At 43.7% G+C, this 23699-nt stretch overlaps 1 protein-coding gene across 1 annotated transcript in view; it reads right to left on the reverse strand.

Moving 5' to 3' along the window:
- Window positions 1-465: 465 nt before the first annotated feature.
- The window catches only part of Cnpy1 (canopy FGF signaling regulator 1), a 59571-nt gene continuing 36337 nt past the window's right edge, over window positions 466-23699 (reverse strand). The window contains exons 3-5 of the mRNA XM_085836550.1: window positions 7007-7210; window positions 5245-5341; window positions 466-1458 (exon numbers count right to left, since the gene is read on the reverse strand). Of these exons, the coding sequence (XP_085692676.1) occupies window positions 1421-1458; window positions 5245-5341; window positions 7007-7210 (339 nt within the window). The 3' untranslated portion in view covers window positions 466-1420. The remainder of the gene's footprint in view (window positions 1459-5244; window positions 5342-7006; window positions 7211-23699) is intronic.

The following is a 23699-nucleotide window of genomic DNA, read 5'->3' on the forward strand; positions in this document are numbered from 1 at the left end:
GTTAATCTTACAGGTTATAGAAATAAGATACAAGGACCAGGTTCCCCCCTCCCGTTTTGTGGCATCTCCACTATAGCTCAGAATATGCTTTAAATAGCATTTTTCTTTTCCCACTGGGAGGTAGCATCATCTGTCCTTGTATCTCTTCTTCCTTGTCCATTTGGAGCACAGAATCTCAGGGTTACAGAGGGCCTATAATACAACTAACCACAGACACATTGCAAAAGCACAGACTTTCTCAGATTCCCAGATAAACAAGTGACATTTAAGACTTAAGACTAAGGAGAAGGAAAAAAAAATAGAAATCTCTTCCTTTTATGTTGGTAAAATTTTGCAAATATAAAGATTATTCTGGCCAAGGAGCCCAATGCATGACCTAAATAGTGTCTTTTCTGGATGGTTTTTATAAACAACCATTTTAGCTCTTCTGGTAAAACGTTTGCCTGTTATTCATGCAAGTTTCAATGACAGTGATGACAATTTCTTTAATTAAACAGGTGTAACCTGTACCCACACATGCTGAATAATTAAAGTTCAATTCCACTGAATGCAAATTTAGCAGAGACAATGAGAACACCCAGGAGAAACTGTTATTACATTTTGTTACAGTAAATGTGGTAAAGGTTAATAGCCCTCCACATCCAAAAATAAATACATAAATAAAAGTCCCATAAAAGAGTGACAAATCAGCCAGTAGGAAAATTTATACACTATGATCAGTGAGGGGAAAACAAACCAAGAGAGACTCAAGCAAGACAAAAATGTGTTCGGTGCCGAATCTTTTGAAACCCACTATGTGATAGCCTTTGGAATCATCTGAACTCAGGGCCAGTAAACTCTGATATGATGGCCAGTCCACTTTGCGACATATTCACTCTTTTATCAGTTCTATTGAATTTTAGTTCTAAAATATAAGAGTTTCCAGATCTGTAAGTCACATTCCTGTTTGAGAGGGGTGGCTTTAAAACCACCACACAGAACCTTTCGGAATAACCAGCCCATGGCATTTGTTACAACTGAATACCTTGAATTTGTGGCTGATCAAGAATTTGAGAAATCAAACTGAGTTCTTCTGAAACTGCAAAAACCGTGTATGGACATGTCAGGCTCATTTGCTCAGACCCACCCTTAATTTCCTACTGACTTCAAGAAATCGCTTTGCCCTTTTCCCACGGCCAGATTTAATGCTCTATTGCCAACCCAGCTTCCATCCAAATATGCAAAGGGGTGTTCTGTTTTATAAACTTCTCTTCACCTAAGAGAAGACTTGGGGTTTGTCACGATGCCAAGCAAGAGATTTTCAAACCAATATCACGCATGAGACAAGAACAGCAGACAGAAGATGAACGTCCTTATCACGGCAGTCACACGATGTGGAAGCGCACAGTGACCTGCTGGGGTGACTCCACTCCTCTCATACCTAGGGTTCAGGACTGTTGGTAGGAGTGCCACAGAGATCTGGAAAAAGAGTAAGGTGTCACTAACCAGTAAATCCCAGGCCACTGAGCCGGTTTCTCTCCTCAGAAAGCCCATGCCAGCAGCAGCACATTTTTTAAAGATTTTCTTATTAAAAATTATAAATACATGGAAAATTAGAACGGAACACATTTTCAACACCTACATGGATCCCAAGCCCAGTTTCCAGAAAGATTCACGGGCCAACCCTACTGTCTTCATCCCATCTTTCAGCCTTTTTTGAGCAAGCATCATTTGAGACCTCCACAGGATTTGGAGCATTTAAGGATGATGCATGCAGGGCATTTCACGGTTAGAAAGGTGCAGATGCTGTGTAGGGAGGCACTAGCTATTTTGATTCACATTACTTTCCTTTCTAAAGCAAGGGTAGCAGTTCTATTTAAGAATGGCTGTGAATTACTTTAGCTACATAGTCTTTTTAAGTCTTCCCCTCTTACGTTGAGAAGTCAGACAGAAGTGAAGATTCTCCCTCATTTAAATGTCAGCTAGCCTCTTCTAGGGACTTGCTATCTTACACCACGAGTTCTTAATATGTTTCTAAAGGTTGTGATTGTATATTTGCACAGAGTGATTAATATAGAATATATTTATTTATGTTTCCAAGAAGATCCTTACATCTCTAGGATACAGGATTGCCACTCACAATCCACAGCCTCATGCCCGCTACCTTTATGAACACAGATGTATTTTTGAGTCATAATCTATATTATATCATGGTTTTAGTCATTTTAATTTAAGATATCAAAGTGACTCTTTGGAGATGCAGGGGTTGACACAGAAGATGTCACTGGAGAAACCTCATGAAGTTACTTCCCCCACTCCTTTTGTCTATGAAAAAAATGAGAATAAGCCTGACTCCCCTGCCATACACCATGAGTAGAGTGTGCTCAGTGGTCCTTCTGCCTAGTGCATGACACCACAGTGGCACCCACAGATCCAGGCAGTGCCCTTCCTCACCCATCAGATGACAGCAGTGCTTATAAGATTCTCTCTGCTATGGCATTTTATAATTCAAACATGGCCACCCTGAGATGTAGACGGGTCCTCTCCAGCATTCCCCATTTATATCTGTGCATGAGGGTGAATGCCTGAGCCTTGATATGTTGAAGAGCCAGTCTGGCCTCATCTGCTCTGCTACAAAGAAAGGGAGACAGTCTAGATAAAGCAGGAAAAAGAAAAACTCATATATACAGTGTGTTTGTTAGATATGGAGAATAAATATCCAGAAAAATCTCTAGTTATAAAAACATTTATTTTCTAAATAATTTTCTAAATAATTATCTCCCTGTGACTAATGGACAAGCATTCCCCCAGTTCTCAGGATGGCAACTCACCCCCACATACCCCATCTCCACATACACACATATATACAGGACACAGCCCTGAGGCACGGTTTACATTGCTGAGATAAGGCACCGGCAAAGCTATAATGGAACATAAGATACACTGAATCTCTGAAATCCAGCTGGTACCCTGCTCTGGTAGAAAGGCCACTGTACTGTTTTGTAGATGACATGTCAAGGCACCAAGAGTTTTTCTGTGAAATGAAAGAGTCACATTTCATGCCATGGGTGTCTGAAGCCATCCCATGTGTTAAATCACAGGAGTAGCATGCCTTTGCTACTCTTCCAGTCACTAGAATTTATTTGTTAATTTGTTTTCCTTGAGACAGCCCATGTGGCCCAGGTTAGTGCTCGCTCGCTCCCTTGTGCTCTCTCTCTCTTTCTCTCTCTCCCTCTCTCTCTCTGTATCTCTGTGTGTGTGTGTGTATTTGTGTGTGTGTTGGAGGGCAGGCACAGGTAATTGTACATTAACCAATAACTACTTCATGAATATATGTTACATACAAGATGCTATTTTGAGAATAGGGAAAACACTCACCTATTGGTTTTAAGGAGACAAAAATTATTTAGAGAATAGACATTACTAGAACTAGAGACATGGCTGGTAGTTTGACATTTTTATCGTTGGGTTTTATTTTAATTTTTTTCTGGCAATAATTTATGTCAGTCTGCATTCTACCTTGCTTTCACAGTAGCTTTCTAAGGAGCTTTGTCTCTGTTAAACACTAATTTGCCCCAGTTTCTGATTTACATATCAGCTGCTGTCTCCATCACAAGCTTCATGAAGGAGCACCTTCTGAGAGAGCTCTATCCACCATGCCAGGGCACAGCGGTGCCTTTGACTCTGTACACCCCAGCTGCTAGGAAGAGTTGAAAAGCAATCCAATTCAGAGTCATCTAGTGTCCACTTTCACGTTAGCAGCTCCATACAGCTCTTAGGTTTATTCTCCAGGGCTATAGTTTCCATTTTTACTTCCAATTACACCTATACAAAAACTGGAGAGAGGGTGCTAACATTACTAAAACTAAGTCATATCGCTAAACCTGGGAACAGTCCTCCCTAGGAAACTGAACTGAGAGGCAGCTCCCAGAGACAGAGGCTAACACCCCAACAGGTCTTTCTGGAATGCCTGGGTGTTCATGTAGTCATTTATGGTGTCCATCAAAGATGACTGTGGCTGATTCAGTTGTTCACAAGCAAGACTAGCAGACAGATTTCAAACACTGCCCATCATATATGCATTAATATCTGACGTACACCTATCTCAGCCGAACTGGCCAAAATACCTCAAAAAGCCTTTCTCTGGGAAGTATGGCTATGAACTTATGTGACTGTCACACTTCTGTAATTAAAGAACTATATAAAGCATCTCAGGCTGTTAAATAATCTGCTCTAATCATTTTTTCCTGAATTTTTCTACAGGCTCCCACTGGAATGGATTTCTAAATAGAAAGCGACCTTGTTGTCTACCCAGAGTAAGAAAACTTGAACTATCTTGTTAGGGGCTTTGTGGCTGTCTTATCTAGAAACTTCTAGTGGCATTAATATGTAGGTACAAGCACACAGTGCTATTCCTTTGAGCACCATATTTGATGTGTCATTGGCCTATGTATATCCTGCTGAATTTGATCTCAGGCTTCTGCATTACTTACAGAGAGCTACACGGGGTAAACCACTGTCTTCATATAAACACATTTATTTTCTTAAGGATGTCTGAGAAGCCCTGCTCAACAGACTCAGCCCGTTCTTATCTCTGTACAAGCGTGTGTGATCATAGAGCAGAGGTATGCTCGAGCACACTGAGGAGGGGCTAGCTAGTAGTCATGGGCTTCATCTGGTCACATAGTAGATAACCTTCTGTTCATTATTTTCCTAGCTTCTACGTAGGCATGCGTGTGTCTAAAGATATAAATAAAGCATGTAGTATTCAAACATGTTGGGACAGAAAAAAAAAACTTTTTAGATGAAGATACTCAGTGGAAAAGAACCTGGAAAAAAATATCCAAATAACCCCCAACCCAAACAAGCAACAAGCATAATGACTCTTCTTTTAAAATAAAAATCCTACCTTCTGTTGTTAGGACAAATACTTAAGCTATGAAAGGCACATCCCTTTCTGGACCAGAATACAAAAATCTAACATCTATGGCTTTGGGGTCACCCAGCTCTGAAAATCAGTGGTAAAGTCAAGCCTACATTCTTTGAAAAACAAAACAAAACAAAGGCAGAGAAGGAAAGTCATCAAGAAGGCTCTGGCTCTGGCTTCTGTAGCTCTCCTTTCTGGCACAGGGGTCTGGTCCCCAGAAGTCTGTGTAAAGTCAGGCTGGCAGTAAGACAGCCAGGCTACCCTGTGGATGAGCTGTGCAAGGCTGAGTGGGAGCTGGTAAGTGAGGCTGGGAGCACGTGTTACATCAGACACAGTACCTGATTTTTCATTGCACAGCATATCAGCTAGATGGTTTGCCTCCTGGGCAATAAGTTCGAATATCTCATCTTCATACTTTTCAATGATGGCTTCACACTGCAGAAACACAATAGCAACGTGTGAGCAGAGACACATGGACAGGGCTCCTTATTAGCACAGACTACTGACATTTTAGAAGCTGAACACAGAAAAGCATGTAACCAAGGAGGTCCATTTTCCTTGGCCCCTTTGGTTTGATACATCATTGCATAAGAGTAACCTTAGTCCAGAAATGCTAATTGTATCATTTTCCTGAGACTTAACTAAATAATTACTCTGTTACAAGGCAGGTGGAGGAGGAGGAGGAGGGAAAATGGCTGGCTGTGTTTGTTTCTCTTCCTAAAGTCTGGAGTGCAGCAGGAAGTAAAAGAAAGCTTTCCTTTCCTGGGCTTCAGCATCTTAAATACCACATTTCCTGGAAATGTTTAAACCGGTTCCCTTCCAATTGAACATAGTAATCCACTTTGTGGTTTGAAAATTTGAAACAACGGAGGCTCCTCTGCCTTCATAACATAGCACCTGCCAGATGCCCCTGCCAGATGCAGCAGAGCACTGTGCTTGCCTTGCTGATCAAGGGACTTTCTTTGTAGACCCTTTAGGAACCTAGCTCAAATCTTGGGTTTGCTTTTCAGAGCAAATAAAAAATAAAAATAAAACAAGCTGACACTTCAGGCAGGAGGAAGCACAAAGTTGTCATGGGGTCTGAAAGTGTTAAATTTTGTGTGTAGTTATTTCTCAAGAACGACCAGGCGGCCTTCTTTGGAACTCGGAGGTTACTTACTGAGGGCCATCCACTGGAGACTTGTAAACCATGTCTGAGTTCATTAAGCAAGACTCTAAGATTTTAAAATGGCATTTAAAAATATTTAAATTCCACTATAATGTGTTTATTGAAAACCTGTGAAAGACAAACACGCTCACATCCGTGTCCGGGTTCCATGGGACTTTTAGCCCTGAATCATTGCCCTCGCTTTTTAATTAAAATGAAATCTCCAAATGTCAGCTACAGCCCCATGTTGGGGCTGAAGCAGGCCTGACATTTTGGCCACTGTGTGAACTTAATAAATTTTTTAAACAAGGCCTGCCCATCACTGTGTGATTCTACAGCAATGCATTTTTGCAAGGCACACCCTAGTAAGACAGAGGTTAACTTTTTGTAAAATCAGCTTTAGCTGATTTAGCTTTAGCTCTTGACCCACTTGGTGTAGCCTAGCCTGAGATACAAAACTTGAATTAACCCTAGGAAAACACTCTTCCCGAGAAGCCTGGGGGGGGGGGGGGGGAGAAAGGATTTTTGGGGCCACTGCTCCAACATTTATCTATATATATATTTGTTAACGACTCTTGGCCTCCATTCGGATTTCAGCTGAGAAACCACAACCCCTGCTTCCTTAGGCAACAAGAAAGACTGAGCTCTCTCCATACCAGCAGAATACCCAGACAAGCAATGTGCAAATGGTGTCCATGTCCCCAGGACAGGGAACACAAGGCACCTTGCTTTTATAAAACTCCCTTCACCTTCCCCACAGATCACTGAAGCATGCCACCACCCCTGAGATGTCTCACAAGCCAAAGCACCAAGTGTTCTATGAAGACTTAACCTGAGGGGCAGCACAGGACAGCAGAGCTGTGAGTACCTGACTGTGCACTGTTCACCAACCACTCAAGAGTAGCTCCAGGAAGGCAAGGGGAACCCCAACAGGCTCTTAGAAGGGGGCTTACCGCGAATTTCAAAGGTCTGAAGGCATCAGAATAAAAGAAGAACTTTTTATATTCTTTGTATATTTTGTCTCCCTTCCTCGGAGCATATCTCCTGAAATACTTCTGCTTGGTCACTGGGTCGTCCTCCAGCTGGTAATCGTTCATTCGCACACACACTTTATCCAAAAGGTCGATGAGGAACGCCTCAGACTGGGCCAGGGGAACCTACAAGAAGAACAGAACCAGCCAGGACACTTGCCCACGCCCACGCGGGTCCAGTGAACAAGTGAAGGGACGGCTTCCCGCAGCTGCATCATTCTTTATGCAGCTTAAAGCAGGCTTAAATTCTAGTGAGAAACTAACGTGCTTGACAGTGGACAGTAAGAGACAGAGAAATCTAGAAGCTGTACTTATAGATATTTTTAAAAGTTGTTGAGTAAAGTTGAAGCACAGAAAATAGGAGGAGAGGGGGGCGTCGAGAGCGCATCAGTTCTGTGGGGAAGCCACACTTCTGCCCATCCCGCGTCGCGCTGCCCCCTCGCCTTCCGGACTTCCCGAGGAGGCTATGCGGGGTCCACGCCGAGGTTGTCAGGGGCAGCAGGGCCCGGGTTGCCCCTCATCGGCCTCGGCTTGCTCTGGGAACAGCTGGCGCGCGTCCCGGGAGCCCCTCTCCCTCCAGGACCTGCCGGGGCGCGCTGGGATCCGTGCCACCACCTCCGCCCCGGGCGCGGGTCAAAGAGCACCCCGCGCCCTTGGAAACCGAGACAAAACCTTGTGCGGCGTCTAGACGGGTCAAGGTGCAGGAGGCCGGGTCCCTGCGGCTCCTTCCGGAAGGGGCGTGGAGCCGCCAAGGGCGTTCGTCCGGGCCCGCGGCTTTGCGGGCTTTCTCTCTCTCCACCCTCTGCTGATCAAAGAAGGAAGTTTGCATGACAACTGCGCTGAAAGGGGCTGCATGACAAATGAACTCAGTTTCTGCAGTGTTGATATATCCAGCTCCCTTTGTCCCCTTTCACACGCAGTGTGAACCCTTCCGGTGCCAACGACTGCGCGACATTCACTGGCGCGCTCGGGGCGCACAAAGGGTCCCGACGTTTCCCCGCCATCTGGCCGCAAAGCCGATCCGCAATTAATTTGAAAGCACGGATGGCGGAGCCCGAGAGGAACACTCCCTGATCGCCGCCGCCCCCAGCGTCCACCAGGAACCGACCCCAGGCACGCACTTTACCCAGAGCGCAGGGACGGAGCACGAGGACCGCGCCGCACCTGCTGCGGCCCAGGTGAACCTCAGGCCACCGGAAACTCTCAAGGCTCTTGCTTCGCAAGAGCAATTAATTAAATGCGTCTGCGAACTAAAATGAGAACACTCCACAGCAGGTGTCAAGTTTTTTTTTTTCTTCCAAATTCAGTAAACTAAAAATAAATAAATGTCTACAGTGAAAAACCGAGATTCTACGATGGCACTTTCAAATACAAATGACATTTTTAATCTGTGCTTTTCAAGCTTTATAAGTTGCAAAGAAGAAATTCACAGGTTTACTGGCACATCTGAAAATCGGATGACACTCCGGTAAACTCTGAGGGGCCACTGGGAAAGGCGCGAGATCGCAAAGGTGAATTCTCACATGAAAGACTCAAAGCAGGTCTTTAACACAACGAGGGCTCGGATTTTCCGGGATGCCAGACTGTTGAGCATCTTTCCTTAACTGTTACGTAAAAGTGTCAGTTTATAGTTGTCCACAAAGCAGAATTTTAAGTCAAGGCGAAAGAGGGTCGTTCATAAAAAAAACCTAGTAGCAACTAGGAAGTTCATTCTCTCCTTCCCTCTCCCAGGAAAAAAGCAAGCAGGTTCTGTGTGGGAGTGGGGCAGGGTCTTGGGTGGGACGTCTCAGGCATAGGGAAAGGGCCCTGGGAAGACCAGTCCAGTTACCAGGTCGGAAGGTCCTCACATACTAAGTGTGTCTTCACCTCCTTAGAAACTGTTCTGTTTTTCTTCCCTTTTCAAGTTGACCTAATACCCAGATCTGTGTGCAGAAGAATGCTGAGTTTTATAAGTTTGTTTTAAAGTATAACCTTACACCTTTGGATAGGGAGGCAGTGTCCCCTCCTTTAGCACAAATAGGTGTGTGTGTGTGTGTGTGTGTGTGTGTTTGTGCGTGCGTGCGTGTGTGTGTGCGCGCGCGCGCGCGCGTGAATTTCTACAGGTTTTGTTTTGCCTTTTTTTTTTTTTTAAGTCTGAAGATTGACAGCTTTTGAATGGCGTTAGCTAGCTAGCCTTTTGCAGTAGTCTTTAAAATCAGGCGCAGTTGCTGCTGGGGGCTTACAGGATGCTAGATAAGCATCCCCGGAAAGGAAAAGGGCCCTCCCAACGTGATGGTGCCAAAGAGGTCATTTTACCGAAGAATCTCCAAATTTTGATCTTAAAAATCCCCAAGCACCGTGTATTGGGAAAATATTTTAAAAAGATGTTTCTCATCACAGCTCTTCAAACATGTATTAACATTACATTAATATGACTGTACTCAGCTGACCCACCTTTGGTATATTTAAAGACTGTTCATAGAATAATTGACCCCCGGGCCCCCCAACCCCCTACCCCCGATTGTTCGAATTCTAAGAGTGCAGTACGTAGTGAGACAAGTGGAATAAGAACCAAGTCTTTCTTTGTACACAGTGAAGGTTTTGAATGGGACTTGTCAATAAAGCGACTCCCTTTGTGATCTTCCAGGAACCTCGCCTCTGCAGGCAAGGACTGTCTCAGAGATACTGGCCTCATTAAAATATGAATGGAACAGGCCGCCATCACCACTGCTGTGTCGGTCGAAAAACCGTTCATGCTTCTGGAACAGTTTTCTTCCTGTTTTATGGGGACTTTTATAGCATGTTAGAAATGTAAAAGTGATCTGGGATGTTTTCCTTACTATCCTGGGGAACTACAATCAACGTAAACCCAACACCTCCCAGTTTTGAAGCCCTCCTACACCTCTAAATCTCATGTGGCACATGCAGTATCTACCCCACCCCCTTAGGCTTCTCCTAGCCACTGGCTTGTGAAGTGAGCAAGGCGAAACAGGGTAGGAGGTATCCACACCACAACTTTGAAACGGAAGGAAGGAAAGTATCCGAAAATTCTGGTTTGGATTTGTCCACAAGTCTGCAGCAAGGGAGTTACAAAGCACTATGACTACCCTTTAATAACAGCCAATTACAGCATGCTCCATGTTTTTCATTACTGTGTCTCTGTTAATCTTGTAGTAAATTTCTTGCTTGATAGCTATCACAACCAGGCAGGAATACAATTATGTCACAGCACAATGGACAAGCAGACTCTGGTTGTGATGGGTCCCTCTTTGCCACCACAGTCTGACAGTCGCCAATAAACTTCATTCATCTTCATGGTTATTTTGTACTTTTCCTTCAGACATGAAGGTGGCATTTAACCTGCTTAGTGGTTGATAATTTCATATTGTTGCAAATATTTTCCTTTCTTGAGGGTTAGTTAATGTAGCAATTATTAGCGCTTTACAGCAAATATTGGATACAGTTTAACAGTTATAACTTTCCATCTGAAAAGAATGGGCTCATCACTGGTACTGGTTAAAAGTCAGTATTTAGATTCAAAAAGTTACAGCACCTTACCTCACTTAGGCTTCGATTCAGAAATTCTTGTAGGCTGATGAGACATGTAACTAGCCTGTGTATTAATTGACTGCTGTGAGTTTGTTGTATAACATTTCTTCATTCAGTATGCAAATTGTATCAACTAGTTTTATAAGACAATATTATTACTGTTCTAAAGGAATTCACTTTGATGAGAAATAATAAATACTGGATTTCCAGTATTGTACACAGCAGGGAGAAAATTAGTCATGCCTGAACCAAACCAATAAGAGACTTTTTCTGGTACTATATTTAAAAAGCAGCTGGAACATCACAGAATTCTCATTGCTGGTGTTTCAAGATTCCAAAAACTTCCCGTTTGTACAGGTAGGTCTGTGGGTTACACAGGCCCAGCAGTCACTACAGTATCCTTGCCTTTAAAGAAAAACCATTTCTTACAATCTGAATATTGGCTGATTTGAAAAGCTATTTTTGCAAATGTTTTCTGTTCTCACCATTGGAGTGTGAGAGTACCTATCAGTAACATGCATTCTTAGGGAGTTGAAAAACAGTAGCAAAAAGAGAACACTGTGATTTAGGAAATTTCCCCCCCAGACTCCAGTCACATTTTTATATTATTATTATTATTCTGGAAGTTATCTTCAACTTAACAGTGGCAAAAGAGAATTTAAAAAACTCATTCTGTGGAGTAGCATTGATGACCTCTGGATGGAGGCAGCTATCTAACTCAACTTCATTTCTAAAGTTAAAAAGGATGTATATTTTTCTCACTATTAAGTACTAAATTGACACTGCTGTTAGGTTTCTCATTCAAAAATACTCTGCTACTTTTTTAAACCTATTAAGTCTTGAACATATGACAAAAAAAAAATGATATGCACAGATATCCACGTGGATACAGGGCCACTTTCCAAGCTCTGTGAGGTCCTGGTCCAGGTACACTTTCACCGTGAGCTTAGCTTTGTTCTGTACCTAGCAGTGAGGAGTCCTGCTACGAGAAAGCCAGAGTGCCCAGTTGCAGACCAGAGGAAGATGAAGTTGTTCATTTAAGGCTGAGCAAAGCTGGAAACCAGCCGGAGCTACAACATAAGTCTCTGAGCAGCCTGAGATATAGTACTTGGTCTTGAAAGGTTAAAATGTAAATAAAAATAAAAACATTTTGCTTAATCATTCACTAAATAATTACTGGGCCTTATCTATGCTACAGACAAATGCATTTCCTCAAATACAAACTTTTAAAAATTATATTATTGTTTTATTTTATATGTATGGGTATATGCATGTACCACATGTGTGCCCGCAGAGGGCAAAATTATGAGCTGCCATGTGGGTCCTGGAAAATGAACCCAGTCCTGTGAAAGAGCACCCAGTGCTATTGACTGCTGAGCTATCCCTCCAGCCCCAAATAAAGATTTTTCCTAAAGACTCTTCATGTTTCTAAATTAACACTGAAATGAAATGTTTTAACTAGACTGTGTTCCCAGTGACATCGAATGGTGGTATTGTGGCCATGTCTATGTGTGGCTGCCAGAGGCTGCTAAGCACTATTGCTGCCTCCTCAGTTTATCGTTTCCTTCCAACCCAGCCTTGCCTTTCATTGTAGACAGCTGAGCCAGCCAGGCCAAATGTGGTCCACTGCAGGAAGTGGGTAGCCGTACAGCTACTTTGTCTTCTCCATGCCATGGGCATGTGGCACAGATGTGGTAAGATTGCCTGGTGAAGCCTATTAAGTCTAAGAGGAAGATGGTCTGGGACTTGAATAATGAGTATCATCTCCACAGAAGGAAAGCGCACACAAACATCTATTCCCACATCCACAGACATGCTTTCACACACACATGTAGACATGCTACACATCAATATACAGCTGCTCAGACACAGCACACATACAAACAAACTCACACACACACATGCACGCACACATAGACACTTGCACACACACACAAAGACAAATTATGCAGAGAGTACCAACTGGCCTCTTAGCTGACAATAAACCTGAAGGTACTCTGTGACTGGCTTCTGGGTGGGGCTAAGCAACGGCTGCGGCAGACTGCATACTAGGTTCCCATCCCTTATGAGAGACTGCTGGAGCCTCTCATGAAAGTCCCTGATCACCTGGCCTCCACACCTCCATCCTGGTCTCAAGCCCCCAGCTCACAGGGCTCTTTCATAGCCTAAGAACAAGCTTGTGTTCTGTGAATGAGTGGCTATCTCCTAGGCCCCTAAAGGCTGAGGATGCCCTGTGAGCCCGAGGACACCCTGGAGAGTTGGCAGAGGCTTTATACCCCTCTCTGATATGTTCCTGTACCGTTCCTTTCCTTGTTCAAAGAATCTAGGGACGGCAGAGCTTCTGAGCTCAGGTCGCTGGTTTGAGCCCTGATCCCCTTCATATGATAGGAATCTTGGTGAGCAGAGGCTGAGCAACTTCCTGGGCCACCTACATGACCATGCCTCTTGGCAGGCTATTTTCATAGCTACAAGCAGGGGGAGAAAAGGGCTCAAACTGGGCTGAATTGAGACCTTCCTACAGCATAGTGGAGCGAGCCTCTTTCCAAAGGCCAGCCATGTGTCCTGATTCCTGGAGGTCACAGAGAGAAAGCTCTTCTTTTCACCTGTCTGCCTATGTATGTATGTATGTATGTATATATGTATCTATCTATCTATCTATCTATCTATCTATCTATCTATCTATCATCTATTTTTATCTTTTAAAATCTGTCTTTATGTCCTGGCTGCCTCAGCCTCCCAAGTGCTTCTTTCCATACAGTTGTACCTATTGTGCCTATCCGAGACAGCTTTCCCTTTGCCCTGACAGCACCCCTAAGCTGCTGTGACTCCTTGCTTTCTGGACATGGCCCTGTGTCTTGGAGTTCTGTTTTTCAACCAACTCCAGCAGCATCTGTTTCTTGTCATGCCCACCTTAGAGGGCAGGGTGGAGGCTGACTGGTGTTCTTCCCAACTCTTGTCTCCAGGATCTTCTATAAATGACACGTTTATAAATATAAATAGGCTCTTGGAAGAGGGAATCGAGATTAAGTGATATTTGGGGGGTGTGGCCCTTTTCACTGTGCATGTCTGTTTCCTTACAAGGAAAGGAGATTGGAGCCCGGTGAGGTGGCATCCACACCTTTAATCTCAGGTAGAAACTAGAAACCAGCATGGCCTATAAAGTGATTCTAAGTCACCCAAGGCTACATAGTGAGACCCCGTCTCAAAAATTAAAATAAAAAGAAGAGACAATTCAGACACAGATGCACAGAAAGATTATAAAGACGGAAGAGAGCATCTATAAGCCAGAAAGACTACAGAGGTGCTAGGCTCCCGGTCCACCTAAACTCTGACTTCAGCCTCAGGAAAACTGACTAGTGTATCATCTGTGGGACTTTGTTATGGGGACCTAGCTAACACACATGGATCCTGAAGACTAGGCTCCTGCTTTTCTGGCTATAGTGCAGGCCCAACACACTGAACATCCCTAAGGCTTAGGTTAGAGTGGTTTGCAGAGATCCCAAATGCAGAGACAGCTGTCCAGGCCAAGTCCTAAGGAAGATACCACTTGCCCAAGGAAGCTTTGCCTCCTGCCATCCTCAGTGTAGCCTGATGGGAAAGGAGCCTCGTTGGGACTGGTTTAAGTACAAGTGTCTAGTCCGACTATTCTTACCCAACCGTGGGTAAGGCTGCCAGTAACCTTTGTCTTCCCAGCATCTTCTTGGGTCAGTGGGGCCATGGCAACACCATTCTGTGTTTGACTAGGCCAGGCACGCTGACAAAAGCAGGATATTGTTATTCCCTTCTGAAGGGGAAGACTGCCTTATAAATTATATACTTTAATGATACAAATTTCAGGAGATGGGGTGCCTCTGTACTCATCACAGACAAGTGATGGGGAGGGACTGTTATTCTTGACATGTTAACAAGCACAGCTGTTGGTGAGCTCTAGTCAGCACACAGTCACCCCCTGTACCCCAAAGCTTTCACTTCTCCCTCTCCAGCATCTCGTGGCTTGAGATTCTGGGATGGGTGGCAATGGTTCCCCAAGCATGTTCTGGGACCAGCACCGGCAACTTTGCTTTAGGATCCTAGATGCATCACTTTGTCAAAGCTTGGTCAAGACAGAGCAGGAGGGTGGGAGAGATTGTTGCTTATGGTGCCTTAAAAGTATCATTGTGTGTGTGTGTGTGTGTGTAGTGGGTAGATGCTTTGGAACTAGAGCTGCCTACCCATCTTAGTGCTGGGACCACAATAACAATGTGGTCAACGATGCCCTCAACTACTGAGGCATCTCTTCAGCCCCTGATGTGACTTCAAATTGTGTGTGTGTGTGTGTGTGTGTGTGTGTGTGTGTGTGTGCTGCATCTGGAAAGAGCAGGCCAGCAAAACCTGGGGGGAGAGCCATTTAGCATTAGGACCAAGAGGTCTTGAACCCAAGCAACACACACACACACACCTTAGTTTTGAGACTCATTTCATCCAGAGCAGCCCCTACTGAGTGCCAGAAACCCTACTATTTCATGATTTTGTCCACCTCATGATAGCAACAGTGAGGTGGCCAAAATCAAGAACAAAGAGCTTAGGGTGGCAAAGATGCCTTAGAGGTCAGAACACTTGCAACACAAACCCAAAGCCTGAACTGGATCTCGATCTCATGGTACATGGAGAGAAGTGATTCCTGAAAGTTGTCCTTTGATCTCTACATGTGTACTATGGCACATGCGTGTCCCGTTCACACACACACACACACACACACACACACACACACACACACACACATATGTACAGTCACACATATATAATAATTACCAACTTTAAATTTTGTAGAACTTGGGTGTAGCAAGTGGAAGAGTACTTGCCTGGATAAGGCAGGGTGTGAGTTCCACCCTCGGGAAGGCAAGCACAAGCAGACTGAGATGTTGACTAAGGAGACAGGAGACAGAAGCAGGGAAGCGGAGGGGTCAGGCAGTTCACTAAGCCTGTTGTGTTGTGATATCCTTTGTGCTGCTGCAAAATTGAACACTTCTCATCCCTGTTGGTTCTTTCTTAATTTCATTCTTTCCTCCTATAAGTGCTTGGGGTTCATCAGCAACTTCTCAGGAGACACGTGCTAGGCTGAGATGCCCTCCTGACTGTGCCTCCCTACTGTCTTTGGGAAAGACTTCTCAGCAGACTCAGTCCTTGGGTTTGATGTTTAACAGTAGGTTGCTGTACTTCTTCTCAGCTCAGAAGTTTGTCTCAGAAATATCAGGTCATGACGAGACAGGCTCGATTGCAAATAGAAAGGGGTGATTGGGATTTGAGGGGTGGATTATTTAGATTCTCGTGGCTCTCTATACTAAGGAGCATCTCCTCAGATCTGGATAGGATGAGTGTGAAATATAAGGCACACATCTTAGATCTCAGCACCAGGAGACAGAGGAAAGCAAACCTCTACTAATCCAAGACCAACCTGGTCTACCCAGAGATTTCCAGGCCAACCAAGGCTCTATAATGAGACCTTATCTCAAAAGTATCCAAGCAAGCAAGCAAGCACAAAACATCAGGGACAAGCCCAGTCTATGTCTGCGTCCCCAACAAACAGTGGCTGTATTAGTAAACTCATCCTGTCCTCAATTAAATAACTTTGACATTGTTGTTTACCTTTTCTGGAGCCATTAGTAGTTGTGTGACACATAGTCAATGTGTTCGCCACCCAAGAATTTAATAAAATACAAGTGTTTACCCCAGCAATGGGATCCAGACACGAAGGGAAAAATCTACTCAAAAGATGAACATTCTGAGGAAGCAAGCTGCCCCTTCCAATGCTGTGATTCCAAGGTTCCACTGAGCATCCCACAGGGAAGCAGTTAAGCTCATGGACTGGTGAGATGGCACAGTGGGTGAAGATGCTTGCTACGTAAGGTCCTGAGTTCAATCCTTCAGACCCACAGTGTGGAAAGAGAAAACAGAGGTCTTTGACTTCCTTTTTAAAAAAAAATTGTTTGTTTGTTTGTTTGTTATATGTAAATACACTGTAGCTGTCTTCAGATACTTTTTCTTATCTCTCCAGCCCCCCTCGCTGGGTCCCTGCTCACTGGGGCCCTGCTCACTGTAGCTGCCTTCAGACACCCCAGAAGAGGGCATCAGATCTCATCAAGGATAGTTGTGAGCCACCACATAGTTGCTGGGATTTGAACTCAGGACCTTCAGAAGAGTAGTCAGTGCTCTTAACCGTTGAGCCATCTCTCTCCAGCCCAGTCTTTGATTTCCTTATGTGTGCTGTGACAAATGTGTGCTGAGACATAGACAGACACATACACACAAGCAAACAAAACAAAACAAAACAAAACTCCTATGAGTCCCCTGCCCCAAAATTCAGGGTTTATTACCCAGTACCTTGATTTGGAGATCTAGGGTGGTGATAACATTTAAAACTTATCAATAGGGCTGGAGATATGGCTCAGTGGTTAAGAGCACTGATTGCTCTTCCAGAGGTCCTGAGTTCAAATCCCAGTAACCACATGGTGGCTCACAACCATCTCTAGTGAGATCTGATGCCCTCTTCTGGTATGTCTGAAGACAGCTACAGTGTACTTACATATAATAAATAAACAAATCTTTATTTTTTTAAACCTTATCACTAACAGTGCTCTGAGTATTGTGTATTGTGGTATGTTCTCCTGGTGGGTTCATTTTTCCTGGCATATTGCTAGCTGCAGATATCAGGAATAGGATGCCCCAGACTTACATGCATTTCCCCATGTGCTATCTTGAATGCTGTCTTTCTAGGTAAAGACACGAAAGGGAAGATGGCTAACAGATGTCAGGAATGCAAATATAAACCAAAACAGTGAGCAGGTCCTTCCTGATGGCTTTTCTCACTTTGGAGAGGGATAGCCACCAGGAGATCACTAATTGGGACTTCCTAATCCTCCACCTGTGCAGACTTTCTTCAATTCAGTTGAAAAGGGGTAAGAAGGTGGGGTAGGGACGGAGAGACAGAGACAGAGAGAGTTGGGTACTGCCTTCTGTGCTGGCTGGGTGGTTGCATTGCCTTCCTGAAGACCTGTCTCAGCATCACTGGGAAGTAGCCAGAGGTCACCTTCTTTGCCCTTCACACAATTCATTATCATATTTATTTGGATGTTGGTCTCTTCTTAATCACAGCTGATTCTTCAGCCCTAGTGACAGTATCCATTGTCCCAGCAAAACAGAAGTTTCACCTCAGCGATTTATTTCAGGCAATATATGTGAAACCTATTCAAATGTCTCTGTCCATATACGTGTTCTGCACTATTTAAGGTTAGTAACTCTGGGAGAGAACATCAATATAAACCTAGACTTACCTAGAAAGATGGAGTTTTAATTGTGAAAATGCTTCCTTAGATTGGCTGGTAGGCATTTCTGTGGACATTTATTGCTTAATAATTGGTGTGGAAGGGTCCAGCCCATTGTAGGTGGTTATACTCTTAGGTAGCTGGTCCTGGGGAGTGTAAGAAAATAAACTGAGCAAGCCAGGAGGAGCAAGCCAGGAAGCAGCATTTCTCCATGGTTTTCTGCTTCGGTTCCTGTCCAGACTTCATTCAATGATTAACGGGGATGTGGAACTGTGAGCTGAAATAAACCTTTTCTGTTCATATTGCTTTTGCTCATAGTGCTTTATCACAGCAACAGAGACCTAAGGTAACCTTCCTTCCAAATATTGCATTGGGATGGCACAATCTCCCTGCCAGCTCATACTCCAGCTAATTTACTCCAGGTGAGAGAATTCTTGATTGTGAGAGGGATCATGATTGTAAAGGCCAAGTGCACTGAATACATCTCTATCAGGAGCTCTAGGCTAGGGATGATGGAGACAAAGACCAGCACTACATTTCTATTGATGAGACCAAACTTCTTACTATGCCAGGGACAAAAGAATGATGGGAAAAATCTAGTCTGGATGGAGAGTCAATTGAAATGGGCCTGGAGGTCCCACCTGGTCACTATGTCCCCAGCAGGGTAGACATGGGGTCAGACAGAAGTCATGGCAGTGACCAAAATGAAGGGGACCCTGTCCTGAGACCCATGGTCTGGACCTGAAATCACATGCAGAACACATAGCCTTGAGGGTGGCCTTCTCTGCTGCAGGGCCCTGGCCATAGACTTCTTGTGGGGAGTTCTGGGATAAGAGCTGATTTTTTGTTTGTTTGTTTGTTTGTTTGTTTGTTTTGTTTTGTTGTTGTTTGAAACCAAGCTTTTCTGTGTAGTCTTGGTTATCCTGGAACTCACTCTGTAGATCAGGCTGGCCTTGAACTCAGAGATCTGTGTGCCTCTGCCTGGGATTAAGGACGTGTGCCAACGTTGCCTGGCAAGAGCACCTTTTTGTATTTATGAAGAGTAGAAAAGGTACTTCTACAGTGGGGGAGGGTGTAAAGCTTACATCTCAGCATCTAAAAGTTCTTTTTTGTGGTACTGGAGATTAAACCCAGAGCAAGAGCTCTACACTGAGATACATCCTCAGGCCACTTAAGCACAGCTTTGTTCACTTACAAACTGTCCGAAGCTAAAGGGTACAATTGGGTGTGCCTTGGAGCTGGTGACATCCTCACTCTTTACAGGTAATGCCCTGCTCTGATACTATTCTCCTCTTCATGTGACTTCACATTCTGCTCCTCAGCATGGTCCTGCACCAAGTATAACACAGCCTTACCCATAGTGGGATGTCACCTATCTTGCTGCATTCTCCTCACTCCTCTGGAAACCAATGGCAGTGCTATCCTGGAAGACACACCTGTAGCTCCACATTTGTACAACATGCATACACACGCACATGGCTGCACATGCATGCATACACATGCAAGCACACACTCACACATGCATTCACACACTCACAAATGCTCTCGCATGCACATGCATGCATGCAAATACACACGTATGTCTGAGAGCACCAAGTTGCTTCTCTTGGCATGTCCTAAGGAATCTTTCCCATCAGGCCACGGGCATACCTGAAGAAGTAAGGATCACATGTGATATGGGCCAAGAAACCAGAGTCATACGAGAAGCTTTTTCGGTGTGATGATACCTCATGGGTCACTCACTCCACTGGGTGGACCATTGAGAAAACCCTCAGTGGTTTTATTCCCCTGGATCCTTCCCTTGCTAAACTCCTCTGACTGACTTGAGGGTGCAATGGGGAGACAGCAGGACTAGGCACCTCTGAAGGTCTCTACACTAATCATTCAGTTTTTCTCCACAGAGGGGAAAGAGCCTCTGGAAACAGGTTTCTTGTCCAGGGTCACAGGCCTACAAACTGAAGGCAGAAGAGAAGCCAGGTCAATCAGATGCTAACAGCCCTGAGCATCAGAGGCCACAGTGGTGAGGGTACTGGGTACCCTGCAGAGTATGACACTGCGCTAATCCCTCGCTTGTCCATTCACACAGCAAGCTAGTTCCAGCCATCTCTGGACACCTGTCCTATGGCCACAGCTCCACAACAGCATGCTGGACTCATTCTTCTTCCAAAATAATTGGTACCCTTTATTTCCTTCAAAGAAACCAACTCAAAGCATACTTATTCTAACTGCTCTGGTGCTAGGGCATGGTAGCGTCCATTGTGCCACACAGCTCCATTTGTCCCAGGGGGGAAACAGGCAATCCTTTAAGAATTTCTCCCATTGTCCTCCAATCTTCTCATGATTTGTGGATCCACACGATTCTTTTTTTTTTTTCTTTTTCCAATTTTTTTAATTAGGTATTTTCTTCATTTACATTTCAAATGCTATTCCGAAAGTCACCCATGCCCTCCCCACCCCCACTCACCTACCCACTCACTCCCACTTCTTGGCCCTGGTGTTCCCCTGTACTGGGGCATATAAAGTTTGCAAGACCAGGGGGCCTCTCTTCCTAATGATAGCCAACTAGGCCATCCTCTGCTACATATGCAGCTAGAGAGACAAGCTCTGGGGGTACTGGTTAGTTCATATTGTTGTTCCACCTATAGAGTTGCAGACCCCTTTAGCTAGTTTCTCTAGCTCTTCCATTGGGGGTCCTCTATTCTATCCAATAGCTGACTGTGAGCATCCACTTCTGTGTTTGCCAGGCACTGGCATAGCCTGACAAGAGACAGCTATATCAGGGTCCTTTCAGCAAAATCTTGCTGGCGTATGCAATAGTGTCTGTGTTTGGTGGTTGATTATAGGATATATCCCCAGGTGCAGCAGTCTCTGGATGGTCCATCCTTTAGTCTTAGCTCCAGACTTTGTCTCTGTAACTCCTTCCATGGGTGTTTTGTTCCCAATTCTAAGAAGGGGCAAAGTGTCCACACTTTGGTCTTCATTCTTGAGTTTTATGTGTTTTGCAAATTCTATCTTGGGTATTCTGTTTCTGAGCTAATATCCACTTATCAGTGAGTACATATCAAGTGAGTTCTTTGTGATTGAGTTACCTCACTCAGGATGGGACCCTCCAGATCCATCCATTTGCCTAGGAATTTCATAAATGAATTGTTTTTAATAGCTGAGTAGTACTCCATTGTGTAAATGTACCACATTTTCTGTATCCATTCCTCTGTTGAGGGACATCTGGGTTCTTTCCAGGTTCTGGCTATTATAAATAAGGCTGCTATGAACATAGTGGAGTATATGTCTTTATTACCAGTTGGAACATCTTCTGGATATATGCCCAGGAGAGATATGGTTGGGTACTGGGGTAGTACTATGTCCAATTTTCTGAGGAGCCGCCAGACTGATTTCCAGAGTGATTGTACAAGCTTGCAATCCCACCAACAATGGAGTGTTCCTCTTTCTCTACATCCTCGCCAGCATTCGCTGTCACCTGTATTTTTGATCTTAGCCATTCTGACTGGTGTGAGGTAGAATCTCAGGATAGTTTTGATTTGCATTTCCCTGATGACTAAGGATGTTGAACATTTTTTCATATGCTTCTCAGTCATTCAGTATTCCTCAGTTGAGAATTCTTTGTTTAGCTCTGTGCCCCATTTTTAATGGGGTTATTTGATTTTCTGGAGTCCACCTTCTTGAGTTCTTTATATATATTGGATATTAGGCCCCTGTCTGATTTAGGATTGGTAAAGATCCTTTCCCAATCTGTTGGTGGCCTTTTTGTCTTGCCTTACAGAAGCTTTGCAATTTTATGAGGTCCCATTTGTCAATTTTACATCTTACAGCACAAGCCATTGCTGTTCTGTTCAGCAATTTGTCCCCTGTGTCCATATCTTCAAGTTTTCCCCCACTTTCTCCTCTATAAGTTTAGGTGACTCTGGTTTTGTGTGGAGTTCCTTGATCCACTTAGACTTGACCTTAGTACAAGGAGATAGGAATGGATCAATTCACATTCTTCTACATGATAACTGCTGGTTGTGCCAGCACCATTTGTTGAAAATGCTGTCTTTTTTCCACTGGATGATTTTAGTTCCCTTATCAAAGATCAAGTGACCATAGATGTGTGTCTTCAATTCTATTCCATTGGTCTACCTGTATGTGGCTATACCAGTACCATGCAGTTTTTATCACAATTGCTCTGTAGTACAGCTTTAGGTCAGGCATGGTGCTTCCACTAGAGATTCTTTTATCATTGAGAAGAGTTTTTGCTATCCTAGGTTTTTTGTTATTCCAGATGAATTTGCAAACTGCCCTTTCTAATTCCTTGAAGAATTGAGTTGGAATTTTGATGGGGATTGCATTGAATCTGTAGATTACTTTTGGCAAGATAGCCATTTTTACTATATTGATCTTGTCAATCCAAGAGCCTGGGAGATCTTTCCTTCTTCTGAGATCTCCTTTGATTTCTTTCTTCAGAGACTTGAAGTTCTTATCATACAGATCTTTCACTTCCTTAGTTAGAGTCACACCAAGGTATTTTATATTATTTGTGACCATTGTGAAGGGTGTTGTTTCCCTAATTTCTTTCTCAGCCTGTTTATTCTTTGTGTAGAGAAAGGCAATTGATTTGTTTGAGTTAATTTTATATCCACCTACTGCACTGAAGCTGTTTGTCAGGTTTAGGAGTTCTCTGGTGAAATTTTTGGGGTCACTTATATATACTATCATATCATCTGCATATAGTGATATTTTGACTTCTTCCTTTCCAATTAGTATCCCCTTAGCCTCCTTTTGTTGTTGAATTGCTCTGGCTAGGACTTCAAGTACTATATTGAATAGGTACTTCAATATGTCTTTTTATTGGGGAGTTGAGTCCATTGATATTAAGGAAAGTAATTGTTGATTCCTGTTATGTTTGTTGTTAGAGTTAGGTAGGGAGAAAGTGGGCAGCCTTGTCTAGTCCCTGATTTTAGTAGAATTGCTTCCAGCTTCTCTCCATTTAGCTTGATGTTGGCTACTGGTTTGCTGTAGATTGCTTTTATTATGTTTAGATATGGGCCTTGAATTCCTGATCTTTCCAAGACTTTTATCATGAATGGGTGTTGGATTTTGCCAAATGCTTTCTCCGCATTTAACGAGATAATCATGTGGTTTTTGTCTTTGAGTTTGTTTGTATAGTGGATTTTGTTGATGGATTTCCGTATATTAAACCATCCCTGCATCCCTGGAATGAACCCTACTTGGTCATGATGGATGACTGTTTTGATGTGCTCTTGGATTCGGTTAGTGAGAATTTTATTGAGTATTTTTGCATTGATATTCATAAGGGAAATTGGTCTGAAGTTCTCTATCTTTGTTGGGTCTTTCTATGGTTTAGGTATCAGAGTAATTGTGGCTTCATAGAATGAATTTGGTAGAGTACCTTCTGTTTCTATTTTGTGGAATAGTTTGAGAAGAGTTGGAAATAGGTCTTCTTTGAAGGTCTGATAGAACTCTGCACTAAATCTATCTGGTCCTGGGCTTTTTTTGGTTGGGAGACTATTAATAACTGCTTCTATTCCTTTAGGGGATATAGGACTGTTTAGGTCATTAATCTCATCCTGATTTAAGTTTGGTACCTGGTATCTGTCTAGAAAATTGTTCATTTCATCCAGGTTTTCCAGTTTTGTTGAGTATAGCCTTTTGTAGTAGGCTCTGATGATTTTTTGGATTTCCTCAGGATCTGTTGTTATGTCTCCGTTTTCATTTCTGATTTTGTTAATTAGGATGCTGTCCAGGTGCCCTCTAGTGAGTCTGGCTAA

Source organism: Mus caroli, unplaced genomic scaffold (genome assembly GCF_978045245.1).
Source record: "Mus caroli unplaced genomic scaffold, Mus_caroli_1 scaffold_4, whole genome shotgun sequence".
Taxonomy (NCBI): Eukaryota; Metazoa; Chordata; class Mammalia; order Rodentia; family Muridae; genus Mus; species Mus caroli.